Genomic DNA, 18,308 nt, shown 5'->3' with positions numbered 1-18,308 from the left:
ACTGTAAAAGTATTAAGAGTGGAACATTTGTATATAATTTTGGAGTGGAGAAGTATTTAATTTACCACAAGGAGAAGCTACAATGAAACATTTTCCATATTTATCCATATAAACATTAAAAGCTTTCTGCATATTAAAACTCTCCTCAAATAATATAAGGCAAACATGAACCTGGGAATATATTTGTAACATATGACCGACAGATGGTTTATCTCCTTAATATAAAAAAAGGTTTTAGAGAACAATAAGAAAAAGAGCACACCCCAACAGAAAAATGGGCAGAAATCATAAATAGGCTTCAGCAGGAAGGAAAAATAAATGACCATTAAACTCAGGAAAAAATGGTCAACTTCAATTGTAAAAACTGAAATGCAAATTACAGAAGATATCCATAGTTTTAATATCCATTAAGTTGGCAAAGATTAACAAAAATGATAAAACCTAATATGTGCTGGCATCCTCATATTCGGTAGCTTGGAGTGAAATTTGCCAGTTTTTAATGTGTCAATTTTTTATAATTTGCAATTTAAAAAAATTTCAGATTTTAAATGTGTTTTAAAAGTAAGCACAATTTTAGATTCAGCAATTTCACTTTTTTAGAAAATTTCCCAAGGAAATAATTGAGGATGTGGTAAATATTTTGCTGGATGAAATTTTACTGTATAATTTTCTATAATAAAAAGTTAATGTTAAACAAATACTTGTTAATGAAATGGTTAAATTATGATATAGTTCATTAATGAAATATCTCTTAGATGTAAGAATGATGAGGTAGATAAATTTTTATTGAGAAAGAAAATGTGTTCTATTGTTGAATAAGAATGCTACAAAGCAATATGTTCATTGCAGTCACTTTTTTTGCAAAGACAATTGTACCAAGGTAGTAACAATGGTTAACTACTGGCAATGGGATTATGGATTTGTCATTTTAAATTTTGCTTCTTTTTAATATCTAATGTATCTACAATAAGTATATGGTACTTCTGGAACTAGAAAAAAATCCATCCCACTTAAGGTATTGAAAATTTAAAAGCTGCCTCATTCTACCAACAATCAATTGGCTGATATGGAAAAGAAGTACACAGGAGGGCTGGCATTAGGATTAGGTAGGAAATAGATAGAAAAAACAGATATGTTTTAGGATTTATATACCTATTAATTATTGCTTAAGGAATGTCTAAGAAAAGGTAAAATACTTCAGTTTTACTAGGACATTTGTTAATTCAGTACCTTTTGGGTTAAACTCTCCAGCACCCTGGGCATCCAAATCACTATAATGCCTTCATTAAAATTTCAATCAATAGCTTCCCAATTGGTTTCCCACTTAGTCTCCCTGCTGCTTTTACTCCACTAAAGACCCTTTTAAAATCCAGAAGCCAAGGCTTCAGTTCTCATTCAGATAAATATCAGTATCCTAATAATGACCTCCAAGGCCTTAGGTAATCTGGTCCCTTATGATCTCTCTCACCTCATCACCACCCATTCTGGCCTGCTCACTCTGTTCTTCCAGCCACATCAGTCTCCTTACTGTTCTTCAAACACACCACACATCCTCCCCCTTCAGTGCCTTTGACTTTACTTTCCTCTCTGCCTGATACACTCTTTCCCCAAATATCTACATGGCTCACTCAATCACTCCTGTCCTGAGTTTGTCAAATGTCACCTTCCCAGTGGGCCTTTCCACAACTACCATAGACAAAATAGTACATCAGCAATCCTTTCCTTGCCCTGCTTTTTTATTCTTCACAAAGCTCTGTCAATGACATATTCACTGTATATTCTATATACTCACCTGTTTATTGCTTATTCTCTGTCTTTGGCTACCAGAACATAAATATCATGAGGTCATAGATTTTTTGTTCACTGTTGTGTCCCCAGACCCTTGAACCGTGCTGGGATCATGACAGATGTTCAAAAAATATAGAGAAGATGAATGGCTTGTGGGGTAGACATTGGCACTTTTTTTGTTGTACATGTAAATATTAAGATTATAATCAGATCTGACTACTAGCAACCTGTACTTAAGGTAGTGGCAAGGGAAAGAATTCCTCTGACAGGATAAGGGTCTCTGTAAATTTATACAGGAAAGACAAAAGGCAAGATATTGACATCAAGCTTCCTGATCCTCAGAAGTCCTTTTCTAAACCATTAGGGTAATATATTCCATGTATGAACTTATGAAAATCAGCCTATCAAGCGCCAGGTACTGGGCTTGATGGAGATACAACAATGTATAAGATTTGGCACTCTCCCTCAGAGGATCTATTCAATATTGGCAGCCCTTTAGGTTTTCCATGAAGTTCCCTCATTCCCCTTCTCTCTGACGTCATCCAACCCTATGACTGCAGTCAAGGTAGGCATGTGCTTAATAACAGGCATCAATATAGTTACAACGCCCAACAAAGGGGTTAGGAGTCTACAGAACAGATGCCAAGAATGCTCTGGCTCTGCTGAACTTGGCTCCTCTTTCTGGAAGTGTTGGCCACAATATTCTTATTCTGAATTCAAGTCCAGAAGAGCCATTGCCCAAGAAAGTTTCCAGGTTAAGTGTTCAAATCACTTCCCACCTCATCCTCATACCTAACGAAAGTAAGAAGGGAATGGGCTAGAGTTCTGCAGCACAATAGTTGAGCGTGTAGAGACCCTGGTGCAATAAGTCACAGATTTCCTTACATTTACTCTTTGGTGTAGTTCGGCCTTTGTTTCCTCATCATCCCACAGGTCATCAGGAAGACAGTTGTAATCAGCCTGCCACTGAGATACAAAGTTTTGCTTGTGATCTGGACGCTTTAGAAACTGCTGGAAATTTGTTCTGTAAGGCATTAAGAGAATGAGATGGATCTTACACGACATGCCTCTAGACTATAAAATTCTAACTTTGGAAACTTTACTTACCTAACCTCATACAAGTAAGTAAGCACAACATGCTGCCCTTCTCTCAGATGCCTGAGAACTGTTTTGATGGAGTCTATATAGGAATTTTCTATTAGTTTCCAGTAAGGTACTAGAAATGAAGGCATTTCCTGTTAAATGGTAAAGCATAAAAATAATCATTTCAAAGTGAAAATACTTCTGAATAATTGAGCCAAAAGAGCAAGACTGAGCAAAAGGACCAAGATGCGGCTGCAATTATCTAAAGCATTCTCTGTGAAACTCCTTGCTGCTCCTCCCCTCCCCTCCCCCAGTTAATTCCTATTCCAAATACATTCTTTGCATCTCAGTTCAGACATAATGTCTTCCAGAAATCCTTCCGTGATCCAAAAGGTCTAGAAGGTCATCTTCTGAAGTTCTGGAGTTCTATTTTAGCACCTTGTACTTCTCCCCTCATAGTAGTGATGACATTAATGGCAACTGCTTATTCATGTGTCCATATTCACCTCTAGAATATCAGTCTCATAAAGCCAAGAACAATGGTTATTTTATCCGCCTCTCTATAGTTTTTCCTATTAGTACCACAGTGTCTGGAATACAGAAGGTGCTTGAGAAATATTTACTGAATAAATAAATAGATGCCATATTTTGCTTAAGTTGGAAAACTGCCTATCGTGGAGAATATCTAGTGTTTGTGTCAGGGCAATGAGTCATTTCTCTGAATTCACCCAAGTGGTATTATCTTTGCTGTGTGCACCATGAAAAATTAGAAAGTTTCTTTATGTTATCTTTAATGAAACAAGTAAACAATCAAAACCAAGAAATAATCAAAATGAAATAAAATTGAAGACATAATATATTCAATATAAATTCTGTGTACTAATTATTCATTTATTGGCTGTGCATTTATTTAATCAGGGAATTACACATGAGGACCTGAGAGATCATTTGGCCAATCTTTCCAACTGAGAAATGCCAAATACTAGATGTAAATTATCCAATCTCTCTGTGGACCTCACTGATACATTAAGCAGGACATTTCAGGGCAAGCCTTTCAGTGTCACACATCTCATGTTACTGGAAAATTCTCCCTGTGTTGATCAGAAACTTGCCTTCTTATAGTTTCCACTTACCAGCCCTACCTGTACCCTTTAGAGAAGGGCAGACTAAATTCACACAGTCTTCCCTGTGACAGGCTGTCAGATATTTGAGGACATTAGTGAGGGTAGGTAGTATGGGATTCAAGATGAAACTTGATTGTTTTTGTAGTCCCAGCCTCTAGTATGGTATTTTCTCATAACAGGCCCTCAATAAATTTTACTATGGATGTAATCAGACTTAACCTGAACTCAGTTTTATCGTTAAATTTTTAGGAGACTCGATGTTTCCATCTGGTTCTAAAAGTCTATGATTCAATGTCCGGTAACATTTGAAGTATTCATTTATCTAACTTAAACATTTACAGTTCCTTTAATGTTCCTCTGACATTATTTTAAAATCTTTTTCTTTCCTGGTTCTCCCTCTGGTTTCTATTCTTTCATGATCTCTCTCTCAAAGGATGAGGTATCCAGAATGGTAATAAAGAACATTTTAAATAAGCCTACTACTAAACCTCCCTCCTAGTTGACTTTAATATATTAATTCACACTCTGTGCATGGAGAGTTACCTAACTGAAGTATCACCCTGGTCACAGATTATCATTTATTCATAAGAACTTTATGAGATATTGTCAAATACTATTTTGAACTCAAGATATACCATGTTAATGGTCTTTCCTTGATCCATCTATGCAACCTTGCTCTCAAGGAAAAGGAATGGACCAGTTCATCAGGACTTAGCCTTAGTGAAACTGTGTGGGCTCTGGGTTTAGTTATTTTTCAAAGAGAGATAGAGACAGAGTGCGAGCAAGAGAGGGGCAGAGAGAGGGAGACACAGAATCTGAAGCAGGCTCCAGGCTCCAAACTGTCAACACAGAGCCCGATGCGGGGCTCAAACTCACAAAACCGTGAGATCATGACCTGAGCTGAAACCAAGAGTTGGACACTTAACTAACTTAGCCACCCTGGTGCCCCTGGGTGATCATTTTTGTAGTTTATACATGCTCAGAGTCATGCTTTTAATAATTTTCTCTCAAATTTGGTCAGGGCTTACTGTATAGAGTATTTGTCTATGTGTTTGGTCAGGGCTTACTGTATAGAGTATTTGTCTATGTGTTACTAAATCTCATCAGCCCTTTATTAAATATTTAGGTATTTGCCTACATCTGGTCTTCTGGAATCTCCCATATCCTCTGTGATTTCTATGGGTTATTGATAATATCATGTCTGTAGGTTCCTCCAGTCTCTGGGATATAATTTTCCTGGGTCTGGGGACTTGAACTTATATGATGTGCCTAGATATTCAAATCTGTACTTTCTGATTAAATAGTCTTCTTTTCATTGGATAAGACTGAGCATAATTGGAAATCAGTAGCCAAAGCAAATATGCACCGAAGGTTCCAGAGCTAAAGTGCAAAAGCTCCTCACTCTGATTGCCTTCTTGGTTCTCTCTGCACCTCCCCTGTGGCCGACAAAGGGAGAAGGACCCAGGCTGTCCTGGAACTTGGCTGCTGCCTCCACCTGGGAGAGCCAGATATGAAAACAGTCTCTCTCAGTCTCTCAACCTCTCTGTCTCTCTCTCTCTGTCTCTCTCTCTCTGTCTCTCTGTCTCTCTCTCTCTCTCTCTCAATATACCTTCCCCCCTCCCTATTCTCCTTCTCCCCCTTCTTCTCTCTCTGTCCACATGCCTACTGAGGTAGGTAGATATGGAGTCCTTGGAAGGCCTAAAACCAGGTTTACCAGATAAAATATAGGAGGCCCAGCTAAGTATATTGATAATCTGAAATTCAAATTTAACTAGGCATCTGTCTTTCTTCTTGTTTGGCAGGTAAGCTCTGCAGCCCATGTGTGAGAAGTTTAGGATGGGAAAAGGACTAAAGTGGATCATGTGGCGGCTTTGTTTCTAGGCTCTAGACTACTTCTAGTTGTAGCAGAATGTGTTCTCCACACGGCTTCGCTTAGGTTACCAGAGCTAGAGTTTTGTGCTGCATATCTTCCATCGTCCCTCCAGACCAACCTCCTGTCCTTCATTCTTCACGCTGCTCGGCGCCCTGGAAGGCTAACTTATGTGAACTATTTCAGGAAACAACCTCTTCCTCCATCTCCTGGGAAAGATATGTGAGAGCACAAAGAAACTGAGGTCTGGTTATATATTTGCCTGCTCCTCTCTGCTGCGTCACTGTGGGTGGCTGCATCCCTCTGCTGAAGGCCACAGCCCTCTCCATGCAGAGGTCCTCTTGAGCTCCAAGCATTTGCTCCCTTTCCTCACATTCTCAGGGCTACAGACCATATGACTCCCGGCTACCCTTTACTTGGGAGTAATAATCAAACCCTTGTATGTTCCCTTATTTTTGACCTTTTATTTAACTCTCCTTAAATTACCAATATAATTCTGCTTTCTGCCAGAACCCTGACTGCTAGAAGATCTACATGGAAGCCAGTACCATATCTCAATGTTAATGTTTATTTTTTTTTAATTTCTATCCTCTATTTCCTTCTTATCCTCTTTGAATTTATCCCTCTCATGAGCTTCAAGGTTTGGAGTTAAGAATTAGATTTCAATATTTTTGTCTCTTACTCCCAAGCCCTCCCAAATAAGATCATTTTAATTTTATCTCCTTCCCAACAACCTCTTCATTTTTAAGTAGGCTTCACATCTAGCATGGAGCCCAATATGGGGCTTGAACTCTCGACCCTGAGAGCAAGAGCTGGACGCTTATTTCACTGAGTGAGCCGGGTGTCCCTCCCAACAACCACTTCTATACCCTCATTCTATGACGAGTTTTTAAATATATTTATTTCAAAAAGTAGCTTCTGTTTGGCTGAGTGATATTATACACATCCATAATTATATCATTTAATGTTATCATCTTTAAATAGTTTCTGTTCTAACTTCCTTATCAATGCTAATTAATTAATTCATTAGAACTCTATCAAGAATCTACACTGTGTGTGATTCTGTATTGAATACAATTTTCCACCCTCTCTTAAAGAGTTTATAATATGATCTGGAAGATAAGACATTTCCCTAGGAAAGATCAATAATAACATCAACACCACAACCACTGAAATTCACGATTGTGTCTCAGATTCCTGCCATAGATGGTCCGCACTCAGAATTCCCTGAAGATTGCAATGTAGAAAACAGGGGCTTCATCTTTTACAAAGCTCTTTGTCTTTGAAAAGTGTTAAAGACCATTCTTGGTGATTTTCTTGACATGATTCATCTATCAAAGCAACCAGATTTGCCGAGGCGGAGACTGGGCTTTGCAGTTGTCAGAGAACAAAGAACTGAATGGAGTTTCCAGGGCTCACTGGGGGTATCTCCTGGCCTCATATGGGTGTACCTGTTTAAAGTTCTCAGTCCAGATAGCTATCTGTTCTTTCATTAGTTTAGTCAGCTTCCAAAAATTTCTCTTTCTAAAAAGTCAGAGGTTAAACTTCATTTGAAAGCATTATAATGTCTGCATGAGAACATGGATGGGGGGCTGTAATTTGCTGGATATGTGTTCTGAGAAAGTCATTCTTCCAGGAAACGGCATCTCTGCTTGTCCCTGGGGAGAAAATTGGTCCTTACAGAACCCATTTGTTCTGCTTTCAGCACTCAATAGCAGTTCAAAGTATGATTCAGAAACTCGAAAAAGTAGAGGATACAGTGTAGTTCATGAGTAGTCTCAAAAATTCACCTCTGCTTTTTGATGAGTATATGTATCACCAGCTGTGAAAGGCCTTCTAGATGGTGCAAGTAATGGAGTAAATCTTACTGTAAATAATAGAAAGACTAGCTTCTACTAGCTTGAATCTAAACTGCCATACCTCAGGAATTGGCTCATTCACATAGACCCATTCTTCTGATCCTGGCTTTGGTGGTGGTGGCACTATGGGAGTAGGTGACACCTCTGCAGAATCAGCAGGTGACTTCTTTACCGATGCTTTCCCTCCTGGTGATTTTCCTTTAGGAGAACCTTAAACGTGCATATTATATCATTTCACTACAATTGTATGAACAGAACCAGATTCTGGTAGATGAATAAATCTAGCATTACTGTGGACTTCATGCAATTCATTAAGCAATTTTGGGGAGCCTTACCAAATCAAAAATCAAAACCCCAATTCTCTACAGCCTCCAAATTAACCAATAATACCACTAACAGGTTTTTTTTTTTAGTTTATTTATTTTGAGAATGAGCAAGAGAGAGAGAAAGAGAGAGAGAGAGAAAGAGAGAAAGAGCATGCATGCACAAGCAGGGGAGGGGCAGAGAGAGAGGGACACAGAGAATCCCATGCAGGCTCCACACTGTCGGCACAGAGCCCAAAGTGGAGCTCAATCCCATGGACCGTGAGAACATGACCTGAGCCAAAATGAAGAGTCAGATGCTTAGCCAACTGAGCTACCCAGGCACCTCCGGTAACAGTTTGTTTAAGCTACTAAATTTCTTTTGTCCAGTTGGCTATGAAAAACAACTTGACATTGTATTTTTATCTCTTTCTTTGATTTCATAATGAACATATGGTTCTTACAAAGTATAGATTGTAAAATGCATTTCATTGACATTTGCAAGTAATGGTAAATTAAATTCTCCATCCAGAATGAGAAAGAAAGTAAGTCTAATATGAGTGATGCTCTTGATGTTTTTTTGAAGCTCAGGGGAGGAGCAGGGAGGAAGGAGGCTATGAAGAGTCAGTGGGAGTCAGTGAAGGATGTGGGGAAGGAGGTGGGGTATTACAGCTTCCAAATGTCTCCACATTCCCTGAATGAGACAGAGGGTTTCTGAGTGGGAAACTTTATTTCTTGCTATAGTCAGGGAGTATGGATGAAGGTACTTGCTGTGTCATCGCCTGGCTGAATTAAGGCATGAGAGAGAGAAGGGGAGAGAAAGGAAAGAGAGAAGAAGGACGAGGAGAAGGTGGAGGAGGAAAAAGAAGAGCAAAAAAATGAAGCCTAGTGTTCAGTTCAGAATCCAGAAAGGGCATATGCTTCACTTTCCCCAAGAGCATCAAGAAGGGAATCTAGACCAGTTGAGTGGTGTGGCACTCTTACGGTCTGAAAGGTTCTGTGATTGATCAAAGTAGCTTAACTCAGAAAGCCTAATATTTCCTTGAAAGATCAAGGTTATTATGGTTTAGAAATTCAGTCAGTTTAAATTACACTTACCTTCAGAATAATTACTGAAATTTTAGATGCAGTTTATAGATGTCTATAGATTTGGGAACACTTTATTTCCCAAACTATATTTCCTTAATGAGTATTATTTAATGATAATGCCGTTTAGAAAAATAAATACATCTTAAACTTTAATTCTGGTTAAAAATATATTAATTACAAGTAGAAGGGAAATGGTCAGTTATGTCTTATGGACAGTTTAGATGACTTCAGTTATATATATTTAAAAATAGTATCCATTAGGGGCACCTGGGTCGCTCAGTCAGTTAAGCGTGCGACACTTGATTTCAGCTCAGGTCATGATCTCACTGTTTGTGAGTTCAAGCGCCACATTGGGCTCTGAGCTGACAGTGTGGAGCCTGCTTGGGATTCTCTCTCTCTCCCTCTCTCTCTGCCCCTCCCCTGCTCACTCTCTCACTCAAAAGTAAATACAAAAACTTTATAAAAAATATTGCCCATTATTCCAGGTCTGAAGTTGAATCTAGACATTTTTAAATTAGAAAAAAAAACAAGCTAAGAAAACCTTTGTTCAGGCAATAACCAACAATGTTTATAATTTGATATATATTTCAATATGATGATTTTTCATTATTTGACCTGAATTTCTTGTGAATTAGAAGTGCTAACAGTATAGCTACCTTCAGATGGATTTCTCTAAGAACTTTGCAATTGTAAATGTGAGACTGGAATGAGTTTCTTTTTTCTTATTTTCTTAAATATCATGATCATTCAGTGAAAACTAAGAACCAGGAAGTATTTGGGGGCCATTTGCTTTGATTCCATTTAACTTTTATCTATTTTTTAACAGTGAAAATTCTAAAGGGAAAAATAAAATGTGAATGAGTAAAAATGTATCGATGCCATAGGGAATAGAAATGGATGTCACTTTTGAACAAAATCTATTGATATCTTAAATGTAACAGGGGGCATTTGTTTTTTAGTACCATTCACCCAATCATATGGAAGCTTCAGTTTCTAATGAGAGACCTGCTTTCACTTGAAAGTTGGATCATTTAGTCCTCAGTGTAGCCAGTCTATGTTGAAAGAGAAGTAGTTTGTATTTATGTTTCTTTTTCTAAATTGTAAACCAATTTAAATATTTTGGGGAATGGGCATAGAAATAATACATTAGAAATAATTGAATGTCTCTGATATTTAATGACTATCAGAGAGCAATCAGCCTTGGGCTCCAGTTTAATGGTTCTCCAATTGTAGCGATCATCAGAAGTCCCCAGAGGGCTTATTAAAACACAAAATTGCTGGGCCCCTGCAGGAGTTATAGATTCAGCAGGTCTGGTTAAGTATTTGTATTTTCAGTAAGTTCTCGGGTGATGTGGATGCTACTGGTCCCAGGACCACACTTCAAGTGCCACTGCCCCAGTGGATAGAGCTAGGTATTACAATTTCATTAGCCTTTTATCTTCTTCCCTCTGTTTTTCCGTGTCCTTTCAGTTAAATGTGACTGAAGTTTCTAACACTGACATCACATTTATTGCTAAATGGCCTGGTAGCACCTACAAATATAAGTCAAATCAGAAGGCAAGCACTGGATCAATGCCAATACCAATACATGGGAAGGCCAGTGGAGTTAAAGACAACACTATTCCCCAGTGTTTGTTTCATAAAACTCTGGTTCCAATGCATAGCCTTGTAAGAGAATTCTGCAGCCAAAATATTTTTGGATATTACATATTGTATCTCAAACTCCCTTAGAGATGCGTATTGATGTATTTTTTTTAAGTTCTGCAATTAAAACCTTTTTAATTTGGCATAACTCAGCATTTTCTGAAATTGGTTGATTATGGAAAACTTTCTTCATTTAGCTCCTAATTAACAACTGTTAGGTAAGGTCATTGGGTTGAAAAAGCTGTTGTTCTATGTAGCTATAATGTGGGACAATGGCAGATGAGTTGAAGAGAGTAAGAAATACTTTGAGAACACCAAAATACACTTGTGAATGGCAATTTAGTGTCAAAATTCCGGGAGAAGAAGGGTAAAGATTGACCTGATATGCAGAGAAGAACAGAAATGAGTCATAGATGTCAATAGCAGGAAATACAGATAAGTTTGAAGACAGAAGAAAGAGATAGCTTCTTACACCACAAGAGATGGTTTCAATATAATGGCATCAAATGACCTGAGATAAACAGATAATCAGTCCCTAGTGTTCACCACCAATATTAATTTTAAATACTAAGAATTAAAATCGTATTTCCTTTTAATGAAGGAAATCCTCTTATACATCCTGAAAAACAGCATTTCTATGTGACAGAAAGACTTCTAAATCATGATTGCAAGTTCACCTATTTCAAATATTATTAAACACAATAGAAATTCAGTAAAATAAAAGCAAAAAATGTTTGAAAGTTCTTAGTTACTTAAATTGAACTAACTGCATGACTCCAGTGTATATATTTTACTGGTTGAACTTGTATTTGCTTATGGTTTGTTTGGAGTGAGTATGCTTTTAACTAAGGATGCTCTTAAAGTATGTACATTATTATGTTTAACTTGATTTGGTAACTAATGTGCATAGTATATTTAATTTATATTTTTGAAAATTCTATGATGATCCTTCATTTGTTTTTGTTGATCATAATGAGAAAGCAAGGAATAAATAATGTAAATGTGAAAATTATGTAAATGGGTAGCATAAATTATAGCCCTTATAGCCCTTAACATTTTAGCTAAAATTTACATCTCAGTGTTAACTGACCAGGTGGCTCCAGTTATATATGATGTTACATAATCAGAAAAGGGTGAGATTCTCTTTGGGGATCTTGGTTATGCATTTTTAAATGGCAAAATAAAGATCCTTTGCAGCCCATTATTTTGTGAACTTGCATACTTTTGGCTTGCAACTGCATTGACAATTTGTAATAAAAAATTAAACAAAGGTACACACTTCATGACAACCCTATTTGAATATACTCTGAAAACGTCAACTGTATATATTTATAACTGCATCTCAACGTTCGATTTGTTGTTATAGCTCCTCAACATAAATCTAACTAATATGCTTTCAAGAGCCTAATGGGATTTTTTTTCTACCAACTATCAATTACATAAAAAAAGCTACATCCCCTTTATTTCACAGAAATAGTTAAAATAAAATAGAAAAAAATTAAATGAAATTAGGGTCAGGACAAGGACAACTTAAAGTGGAAGGAAAAAATGGGGAGAGGAATTTGAAAGCGGATATTGAGATCCTGGTACCCTCACACAGGTATAGCCACTCTGTGAACTTTTGGACGGCCAAGAGAGGAAAAGCTATCATTTAGATGTGCTAATTATCTAACCACTCAGAGGAAGAAAGATTTTCCTGTCCCTTGATTCTGAATGAAATTTCTCACCTAGAATTTCATATGGGGGCCATTAAATGATGTAGTAGGCATATCATCCCCTCAGAACATAAAATGCCAGGTTGTTATTGGTATAAGGAAAGTTTCACCTCCACTGCTATGCTGTATTGTGAAGGGAGTTGAGGACTTGGTACCGCGCGTTATCAGCAAAGGCAATTTGATGGGAGCCCAAGAAAACAGGGTTCAGCATAGAGCTTTCTGAAGGCATAGCTTAGCCCAAGGATAATACTGATAATTTCTATGATGAATGGATGTTCTGTATATTAGATATCTCTAAATTATTTCCCACAAGCATCACTTTTCTCAGCAAGACCTGTGCTAAAATCCAAACTATAGAAATATTGATGTTATATTCTTTGGTAACAGCTTCTAGTTTACAAATGCCCAAGAGAAGTATAGTATGTGTTCTACTATACAAATCTGGCTCTTTTCATTGAGGCAGTTATAAAAGGCAGAATCATATTGAACCATGTCTATCTTTATCTGCGGTACCTTTTCTTTTGAGTGAAGTTTCACCTTTCTTCCCTTTTCCTTCTTGAGGAGAGTCTTGCTTACCATGTAAGGGCTCTAAACAAAATTCAAGACATAAAAGTTATTGATGATTTTCTTTACTATCCCGGGCTAGATTATTGGTAAGCAATCAAGTGTTATTTCTCACAGATAAACAGTAATCTTTGTGAGGTCTTTGCGGTGAGCTAAAATTAATCTGAAGACAGAATGGATTAAAACTTGAATGACAGCCCTTATAGTGCTATTCTATTTTGTCACACTGGGCAGTTCAGTCCTAAGTTCAATATCAATATTTGGCAGTGGATTTGATTGTAAACTCTTTGAGGCAACATGGCTGCAGAGTGTTAAAAGTTAGTTACAAGTCCGTTTGAAGCATATGGCTCTATGTTGATTTATTTCAACTAAATGATCCTTATAAAATAAGACAGCCAAATCTGTAATAAGAATGACACAAAAACAATTTGAGGAAGGGCTGAATAACCACACTGACTGGAGATGGTGCTTCCTTGAACTTTTCCTGACCCCACACACTTGGTTGCCTCGTGACTTGTACATTTCCATTTTACACTGGCTATAACTTGTCATGTAAAGAATGATTTGTGTATATTTATCCTGGATTCCTTGGACTCTAGTTCAAAATCATACTGAAAGGGGGAAAATGGGAAACTGATGATTTAAAGGTCAGTAAGGTGTTCCAAACAATAAATTAGTTCTTCGAAAAAGTTCTCTACATGCCACATTATTCACCAAACAATTTCAATCATTACCTACCTTTTGCCCTGGGCTACAGTTTATTCTTCATTGGAAGGATGGACATATGGGGCAGTTTAAATACCTATGATGGAGACACCATGTATGACCTATTATCTACATTTAGAAGTGATAATTATAAGAATGTGTAAATGCATAGCACATATCACATTTACTTCTCAGATTCATCAACCAAGATTTCATAGAAATAAGAAGGGAATAGGGAAGGATTCATAGAAATAAGAAAGAAATAAGGGATTCATAGAAATAAGAAGAAATAGGGAAGGATTAACTCTGAAACTTTGTTAACCTCTGTAAAAGGACTTTTAAAATCCACATAGCTGACCACCAAACTCAAAAAATAAATAAACAAACAATAAACAAAATCCAAACAACTGAATTAGTTGCTTTTTCAGAAATAAACATCATCATCATCATCATCATCATCATCATCATCATAACAATAAAGTCTAGATAAGCTCCTAATTCCTTTAATAACAATACTTTGGGTAACCAACTATTTAGCTAATTGTAAACGAGTACTAAACAAGGCATCAGAGAAAAGAAGTTAAAAATAGAGATACCTGAATTTATAAGGCACTGTGGGCAAGTCTAATTTCTTCTGATTTTTTAAATCAGTTCCAAAATATATTCTGAAATCTCAAAAAATATTTTTCAATAGCAGCATGGATATTGTACTATTGTATTCTGTCACATTGACAACTTTGGTTTTAGATTAAATTCTGAAGTTTGGTAGTGGATTTAGTAATAAACCCTTTTAATGGAACATAACTGTGAACTCTTTCAAATTTAATCCCTAGCACATTTGAAGCAGATATAAAATGCAGAGCTATATACAATGTAGAATTATACAGGGACAAAATGACTGTTAGTACTCAGCGCACTGGCCTCCCTCTTTACTCTATTTCCATCCTGATTGATTGATTGATTGGTTGATTTTTATAAATAATTCCTTTTTTCATCTCAACTTCTAAAGATCATAGTTGGGTATTTAAGCTGGGCATGTTCAGAAGCCTTGGGCTTTCATTTCTGAAAATGCTCTCATTTGAAAAAACAAACTGTAAATTATTTACATAGAAATAAACAAACCTGCCAGAAACTTTCCCCCTAAAATTGCTGAACTAAGCCTCCCTGAGCTGTAAGGGCAGAGGTCGGTTTTGGTTTCTCTGCCTCCCTCTACTGACCCATCAGTGCCCTCAAGCTCTGAGATCTCTCTCCGATAACTTGATAACTGTTGTTGGAAGGCAGTAATTAGGCCTCTGGAGATTAACACTTGGATACGTTTTTAAAGATCAGGCATTAGGCCTGTCCTTGGTGAAAAAAAGAGACAGACACAAGCACTCTTTTAAGCAACAAAGCTTTATTATTCCTTCAATGCACAGTATTCAAGAATACAATTTTAAAATCGTGAGCAAACTTCAGAAACTTAAAGACTGAACTGGGTTCTAACCAGAACCACTAGAGATTGGTTTCAGGGAATGGGTCAAATACCTAGATCCTCCAGATCGTGAGCAGACTGAGGGGGAGGTCATGGTGGGGAGAGCCATGGTCATGGGTTAAAGGACTATATTAGATAACACTAGGCTTACTTGAGCCACTGTCATAACTGTCTTCCCTGGTTCTAAACAGCATTTTAAAGATTTCCATCTTTCCTCCAGACCTCTGATTTTTTTTTAATTCCTAATGAGGCAGTGAGAAAAGGGTGCATATTTAATTTATGGCTTTGTGCTTTATTGCTCCTATGATACAAAACATTTCTTTAGAATTTGTGTATTTTGCCTTTAGTCAAGCCCCATTTTATTGGAACACAGTGGTCCATAATATATGTTACTTAAGTCTTCAAATTTATTTGTTTAATATAAATAAATTCAACTTAAAAATTTCACATCCATCTCAAATCTCTCCATGAGGCAGAAAGATCTGGAGTTTAGAAATACAATCCTAACACACAAGATCAAGGATTCCTAGGTAGCCTTAATGCACAACCAGCTGCTTCACAAAGCTACAACTAGAAACAAGGACCACAATTTGTCTCCTATACACAGCACCAAACTGATACTAACATTCTACCAATGTCATGCAGTGTAACAGTTAAGCGCTTCACTTTGGTCATTATATCTATCCTCTACCACTGAAGTTAATAGTCCTTAGTGTTTCGGGATCTAGAAAGAACTTAAGCCAAAACAAACGCTTTACCCATGTATGCTATAAATTACAAACATATACGTTACTGAGATGCCAGGTGCTTGTTTCTATCCATTTATTGTCACATAAATTCACGCTAATGATTAAGTCACATAGGAATTCTAGTCTCTGATGAAGTCTGTTGATTTTTTCCCCTTATTCTTGTGAGTAACTGGCTATACTAACTCATTTTCTGAAGATGTTCTCACTCTACAAAAACATAAGTCTATGGTTCAGCAAACAGATGTCTGAACTTTTGATCTGCTCTAAGTTCTTTCTGGTTATTCTCTGTGCCCTCCCTATTCTCATCTGTGGTCTTCTTCTAATCGAGAACTGGGTATGAGGACCTCAGACTCCCTCCTACACAGTAAAGTACCTGGGCTTTGTGACAACCATAGCTTCTAAGGGCTTTTCCACTTTCATCTGAGTCATCACTTGGTTTCATACTATTGAAGTTGCTTAAAGTCTAACTCTGAGTGAATGCATTGGTACTGTTATTTATAATTCTTATCTAAGTGAAAATAAGAAACTGGCAGAGGATTATAAATTATTCTGTCAATCACCTGATGGTGGTTTCCCTTTTGCAGCAGGAGTTTTTGAATGCTCACGCTGAGGATGGGTCTCCTTCTCTTTTTCTGGCTCAGGTGGAGGGGGAGGTGGGGGTGGAGGCTCAGCCAGGGGAACTTCTTCCTTTTTCTCAGCTTCCTTCTCTTCTAATTTCTTTTTAACTTCAAAAAGATGATAAGAATGAACTTTTAGTAGAGACCCTAGACACCCACTATTTCACTTGAACCAAGATAAGCCTAAATTAATATAAAATTCCCCTTGCTGATTTAAGGCTCAGTTCATGTTTTAAGGCTCTCCTTTAAATCATCCAGTCCTTAAAACTAGGATCTGAAGCCTTCTCTGCCTAGTTAGACATGCTATTTTCTTTGCCTTTTATGGTGATGGAGAGGAGGATGATGATGATGATGGTGTGGGTGTCTGTGTGCCCGTGTATAGCAGGTAGAAAGGCTTATTGAGGGGTGCCAAATGTAAAAGTGACAACCTAGATGTAGCTAATGCAGTGGAATAGGAAAATAAAGGATTATTCCAAAATTCCCGGTGGAAAACCAAGGTGAGGAAAGCATGAAGAGAAGGTAAAGAGCAATGTGACAGAGGTCTTGTGGGCGTGGAGGAAACAGACTTCACCTCACCGCACTGATTTCTGGGAGTAAATACACACAAAGCACTTAGAATGGTGCATTGTACTTAAGTCTTCTTAGCAGTTCGTTAATTCACGCAGCGACTATTTTATTGAACTTCAATTGTGCCTTGAAGTAAAGGAAGGGTCATAACAATAAGATAAAACTCCCACCACTACTGCCAATAAAATTAGTAGTAGTAAAATCAATAGCAGGCACAGTTCTGGTTGCCAGAGATGGATCAGTAAAACAAAAGGGAAAAACCACTGCCTTGTGAGGCTTGCATTTTAGTGATGGGAAGCAAACCATAAGCCTGATGAATAATTTATACAAGGGGTTGAGAGGTGGTTAAGTGCTGTGGAGAAAATAAACAGAAGAATAAACAGGATCAGAAGTGCTGTGGGGCAGCTTTTGAAGTTTTAAATAGAGCAGGGGCGCCTGGGTGGCTCAGTGGGTGGCTCAAGGTCTGACTTTGGTGCAGGTCCCCATCTCACCGGTTCACGCCCTACATCCAGCCTTCTGCTGTCAGCATGGAGCCTGCTTGAGAGATCCTCTGTCTCCCTCTCTCTTTGTCCCTCCCTGCATGCTCTCATTCTCAAAAATAAACAAACATTTAAAAACGGGACAATTTTATATATACCAGCTTTTTCCTATTTAATAGTACACTATAGTCATTTTTCACCTCAGAATATATATGGAAGTACCGTATCCTTTTATTTTTTATTTTCTCAAATTAATCAGGATGTTTAATTCAGAGTACTGGGCTGGGGTCAGTCAGTGTTTATGGTTTTAATGATAAAATAGTTGTTAAAGTGCTTAACCAGTAGGAATGCAAATAAGTAGCAGTTGAGTTTGTTAACGTATTCAGTGGTTAGAATGTAAAATCTTGAGGAAAATGTTGAAATGACTCTGACAAAAACAAATTTCTAACCTGTAGATGTTTGAAGCTATACCTTAAAATTGGTGTTTTTGCCTCCCAACAAAGACTCTTAAGATTGTTTTGGGAGGTTTACTCTGTCCTCCAGCCTAATTTCTATCAAATAACATGTTCAGCCTCTTAAATAATACATTGTTTAATACCATCAAGGCATATATTTTGAAATATATGAAAGAGTAAGAGAAGATTTGAAAATGCCACTGTTTCAGGAAACCTTTACTGTAATT

The 18,308-nt window shown here is 37.3% G+C and overlaps 1 protein-coding gene across 1 annotated transcript in view; it reads right to left on the bottom strand.

The window, feature by feature from the left end:
* Positions 1–18,308, bottom strand: part of SPEF2 (sperm flagellar 2) — a 184,227-nt gene that overhangs the window by 78,301 nt on the left and 87,618 nt on the right. Inside the window, exons 19-23 of the mRNA XM_019450660.2 lie at positions 16,524–16,688; positions 12,988–13,062; positions 7,786–7,934; positions 2,896–3,023; positions 2,674–2,812 (exon numbers count right to left, since the gene is read on the bottom strand). Coding sequence (XP_019306205.2) covers positions 2,674–2,812; positions 2,896–3,023; positions 7,786–7,934; positions 12,988–13,062; positions 16,524–16,688 — 656 coding nt within the window. The remainder of the gene's footprint in view (positions 1–2,673; positions 2,813–2,895; positions 3,024–7,785; positions 7,935–12,987; positions 13,063–16,523; positions 16,689–18,308) is intronic.

This window comes from Panthera pardus, unplaced genomic scaffold (genome assembly GCF_024362965.1).
Source record: "Panthera pardus isolate Hobbes unplaced genomic scaffold, ASM2436296v1 HiC_scaffold_2, whole genome shotgun sequence".
Lineage (NCBI taxonomy): Eukaryota > Metazoa > Chordata > Mammalia > Carnivora > Felidae > Panthera > Panthera pardus.
The sequence above is the reverse complement of the archived record's forward strand: the minus strand, read 5'-3'. Positions and strand labels throughout refer to the sequence as shown.